The sequence below is a fragment of the Microtus ochrogaster genome, unplaced genomic scaffold, assembly GCF_000317375.1.
Source record: "Microtus ochrogaster isolate Prairie Vole_2 unplaced genomic scaffold, MicOch1.0 UNK10, whole genome shotgun sequence".
NCBI classification, from domain to species: Eukaryota; Metazoa; Chordata; class Mammalia; order Rodentia; family Cricetidae; genus Microtus; species Microtus ochrogaster.
This window is the reverse complement of record NW_004949108.1, coordinates 3,394,794-3,399,576: the sequence shown is the minus strand read 5'-3', so window position 1 is coordinate 3,399,576 and position 4,783 is coordinate 3,394,794. Positions and strand designations below refer to the sequence as shown.

The 4,783-nt window shown below is 49.0% G+C and overlaps 1 protein-coding gene across 1 annotated transcript in view; it reads left to right on the top strand.

The window, feature by feature from the left end:
• Positions 1 to 4,783, top strand: part of Cys1 (cystin 1) — a 12,679-nt gene extending 7,896 nt beyond the window's left edge. Inside the window, exons 2-3 of the mRNA XM_005366508.3 lie at positions 2,406 to 2,458; positions 4,558 to 4,783. Of these exons, the coding sequence (XP_005366565.1) occupies positions 2,406 to 2,458; positions 4,558 to 4,663 (159 nt within the window). The 3' untranslated portion in view covers positions 4,664 to 4,783. The remainder of the gene's footprint in view (positions 1 to 2,405; positions 2,459 to 4,557) is intronic.

The following is a 4,783-nucleotide window of genomic DNA, read 5'->3' as shown; positions in this document are numbered from 1 at the left end:
GGGTCTGGTGCCCTCTTCTGGCCTGCAGGCATACACACAGACAGAATATTGCATACATAACAAATAAATAAATAAATATTAAAAAAAACAACTTAAAACAACCCATTTCTATTATTCTATATTTTACCATGAGGCTCGTGGCTTGTTACCTCACACCTCGCTTCTCTGGCAGCTGCTGGCATCTCCCAGATTCCACCTTCTATTTTCCCGTATCTTTACTTGGATTTCCTATTTGACTTTATTCAGCCTGGCTATTGGCCAAATCAGTTTCTTTATGGTATCCAATTTTTAAAATTTTATTTATTTATTTATTTATTTATTTATTTATTTATTTATTTGGTTTTTTGAGACAGGGTTTCTCTGTAGTTTTGGAGCCTGTTCTGGAACTAGCTCTTGTAAACCAAGATGTCCTCGAACTCACAGAGATCCGCCTGCCTCTGCCTCCCAAGTGCTGGGATTAAAGGCGTGCGCCACCACCACTCAGCATGGTAACCAATGCTAATAAAACATATTCACAGCATCCAGAAGGGCATCCCACATCAGATTTACTCATTTCGAACCAAGCAAAAAAAAATCTCTCCCAGGTGTGCTCTCCATTTCTGGATTGTAGTTCATCCAGAATAGCCATCACAACGAATAAACTATCTCTCTACCAACTCCTATCTAGCTTAAAACCAAACCAAAACAAACCCTTCAAATATCTTTCTGTGGGGGCTGGGAAGATGGGTCAGTGGGTTAAGTGTCTGCTGTGCAAACATGTGGACACGATTCAGATACCCAACACTCACATAAACCAGGTATGGCAGTGTGCACCTATAACCACAGTGCTCTGGGGATTGAGAAAGGGGTCCCTGGAGCTCACCGGCCAGCCAGTTTAGCCAATCTTTGAGCTCTGGGCTTAAAAAAACAAACAAACAAAAAAAAACCCCAAAAAACCAAAAACAAAATAGAAAAGTAGTATTATAGAGGAATACACTCGACTTCAGCCTGCCTTGCACATGGATGTGCACACATATCACATTTGCACACACATACATCTCTACCTGCACACTCACACACATATGCACACATGTACACACATATGCACACATGTACACACATGCACATATGCACACACAAGCACACATGCACACACGCATGTGCGCACACACACTTTTCCCCAGGACAGCTGATAAATTGAATGTCTGAAAAAATTTTATTTTAGAGCTGGAGAGATGGCTCAGAGGTTAAGAGCATTGGCTGCTGTTCCAGAGGTCCTGAGTTCAATTCCCAGCAACCACATAGCACGGTGGCTCACAACCATCTGTGATGAGATCTGCTGCCCTCTTCTGGCCTGCAAGTATACATGCAAGCAGAACACCGTCTATGTAATAAATATAGCTTAACAAAAAATTATTTTATTCTGATGGATTCTAGAATTAGAATTACAAATTCAAAATGGCTCTTGCAGATCTTTGGAGCATCTGACTGTGGTCTGCAAGTGGCCACCGAGCAGCCTACCGCCGTCTATCTCATCCGTCCGTTCTTGACTTTGGTGACCAGTCTTCACCTGAGCTCTTATCCTAGAAGCTTTTACAGTTTTCCCCCTAATCTGTGTAAAATTATCCCTTCAAACTGCTATAACAAAACGCTTTAGCCGGGCGGTGGTGGCGCACGCCTTTAATCCCAGCACTCGGGAGGCAGAGGCAGGCGGATCTCTGTGAGTTTGAGACCAGCCTAGTCTACAAGAGCTATTTCCAGGACAGGCACCAAAACCACAGAGAAACCCTGTCTCGAAAAACCAAAAAAAAAAAAAAAAAAAAAAACCACTTTAGGCTAGGCCTCTTATATGCAACATAACTATTGTTCACAGTTCTTTTTAAAAAATAGCAATTGTTTTCATTGTTTAAATAAACATACACATGTATATTTTGAGACAAGTTCTCACTCTTAAGCCTAGGCTGTCTTTAAACTTACAGCAATCCTCCTGCCTCAGCTTCCCAAATGCTGGAATTGTAAGTGTGTGTCCGGGTTAAACATCAATACTTAATGCATGCTTGTAGACGGGAGGGCTAAGGCTCTTGAGACTGGACATGATCTCTAGAGCGAGAAGAAGGTGGTCTCATGCTACACAGCACTGGACACTGGTGTCTGGAGGAAGGAATGACCTCGCAAGAGCAAGTAGCTGGGAGGCAGGAGATCTGACCTCAGCCCTGCTTAGTCATTTATAAGTCCCTCCCACAGCCTCAGTTTTCATGACTGTAGAATGGGTAACTGGGGCTCCAGAGTCACAGAGAACCTTCCCCGTTCTGATATTTACAGACCTGAGTTAAGCCTGGCAGTTGCTGTCTTTCCCACAAAGCTAGCGCGTTAATCAACTATACTGTGGGCACGTTTTCATGCTGCTTCCTCTCCTCCCGCTCAAGGTGTCCCCAGAAAAGAAGACGAAGGACGACCCTGAAGAGAGCTGTACCCCTGAGTAAGTATGGGGAGGGGCTATGATCCTCCACAAGCCCACAGTGCTCCAGTTCCAGTTGCCTCAAAGCTCTCCCGTCCCCACCGTCCCCACTGTCCCCACCGTCCTGCAGGTCAGTGAGGCTCAGGTAGAGCTGAGCTGTCAAGGGGAGCCTAGGGAGGTCACAGCCCAGCCACTCACAGCAGCGTGAGTTTCCTCCTGTATGGGGTCATGACCTGGCTTCTCTGTGGCCATTCTGGACCCTTCGGGTCCATTCAGATGTACTTGCGTGTCCCGCCTGCTCTCCTAGTGGTTTTATCTGTAAAGAGTGCCCTTTGCTGTAAGGACTTCAGAGCCTAGATAGTGACAGTGACTACCAGCAGCTCCAGAAAGGTCATCAGGAGGAAAATGCACGTGAAAGTCCTGTAAATTTCATGCTTGGTGCTGCCAGGCTGGTGGCTCAAGACAGGGTTTCTCTGTAGCTTTGGAGCCTGTCCTGGAACTAGCTCTTGTAGACCAGGCTGGCCTCGAACTCACAGAGATCCACTTGCCTCTGCCTCCCGAGTGCTGGGATTAAAGGCGTGCGCCACCACTGCCCCGGCTCAGTGGCTCAGTCTCTCAGTATTGGAGAGGCAGAGGGAGGAGTTCCAGGCTAGCCAGAGCTACACAGTGAGTCCGTGTCCCAAACAAACAAACAATCCACCCCAAAGCCTGCAAGTAGTGGCCCAGAGCCTTTAATCCCCCTGAGGGGGCTGGGAATACAGGCCAGGGGGGGAGAGCGTTTGCCTGGCATGTGCAGTGCCACAGAACGACTGCCCAGTACAGAGATAAAATGGGCAAGGCGGTCAGATGACCCAGCAGATAAAGGCGCTTGACTACCTGAGTTAAATCTCCCGAATCCGCATGCTAGGCGAAGAGAACCCAACACCCGTAAGTGTTCTTCAAACTCTATTGTGCACCATAGCACAGTGCCTATACATATATTTACACACTCACACAAGTAAGTACACATGAACAAACACACACAAAGGAATGTCTGTGCTTCTAGTCCTCTGGAGCACAGGGACCATTGGTCCATGTCCCTCCTGCCTCTTCCTCTCTGGGGTCCACCTGCAGGGATATCATCATGCCTGGTGGGAGCAGACAGAGTGTGGGGGAGGCTACAGCCAGTCTCCAGTGACCTTGGGTACCATCTGCCCTTAAAGGTTTCAGCTTTCACATCTATTCATGCCAGGGGCTGGCAGGGGTAACCCTGGAGGGGCTTGTTCCTGTCAGGGGATTCCAGAATGCTCTGGCATTCTGGCAGGACAGCCAGCTTCCTGCACAGCTCCCTGGCTTGTTCTAAGGCTGTGCTGAACCGTTATTTGCATTCCTTTCCCCTACCAGCAGTCAGTAGAGACTCCCCAGGACCGGGCTGGAAGGGCAGCCGCTACCGTTATTCTAAGCTTGGAGGTTGCAAACAGCAAACAGCTCTCATGCACATTGTTGCAGGCTTGCAAGGCTGCAACTCTCCACACACTTGCTACTGTTCAGTCCCTCCTAAGCGCTCATCTCTGTTCTAGACACACGCAGCACTTCAGCCAACCTCAGGCAGTCTGGAGGTGGCAGCCCTTCCTCTCACTGACGGAGCCTGGGGCAAGGGACAAATGGTCCAGGGCCATACAGTTACTGTGCATCAAAGCCAGCTGAGATCTGTCCTCCTCCAAAGCCCTTGGATATTCCCCTTTGCCCCACAGACACAGTAGGAAAGACAGGGCTTTGGCGGCAGGCTGATCTCAGGATATCAAGCTGCGGTACCCAGGCCTCTCATCCTTTTTTTGGGAGACATATACAGAGCCCTGTCTGTTCTTGGAAGGTCAGCCAGGAGCATCGGATGGAGCTTGGCATCTACCTTGGCCTGCCTCATCTTCATTGCAGGTCTTGGTGGATAAAATGGGAGGACGAAGGCAGATATGAGCAACGATGACCATGTCTGTGTGTTGGGTAGGAAGAGATTTGGGTGTCTCCAGATCAAAGGTTTTGGTTTGGGTGTTAGGATGAACCACTGAAACACCACTGTGGCTGCCCGAGGAAATGCAAGTTTGAAGGTGATACCCACCCTTGTCTGTGTTTCTCACCCACAGAGCCCCAAGCAGCAGCCACAAGAGACCCGAGGGGCAGTCGGCCATCTCCTACGATTACTCTGAGGAGGAGCTGATGGCAAGCATCGAGCGGGAGTACTGCCGCTGAGCTGGCTGAGCAGTCTTGGTTACCACTGGCCAGGCTCCGCAGGCCTGTGAGCTGGGCTCCCGTTAGAGGGTACCACCTTGTTCCACCCGTGGCCTGTGAGCTGGGCTCCCGTTAGAGGGT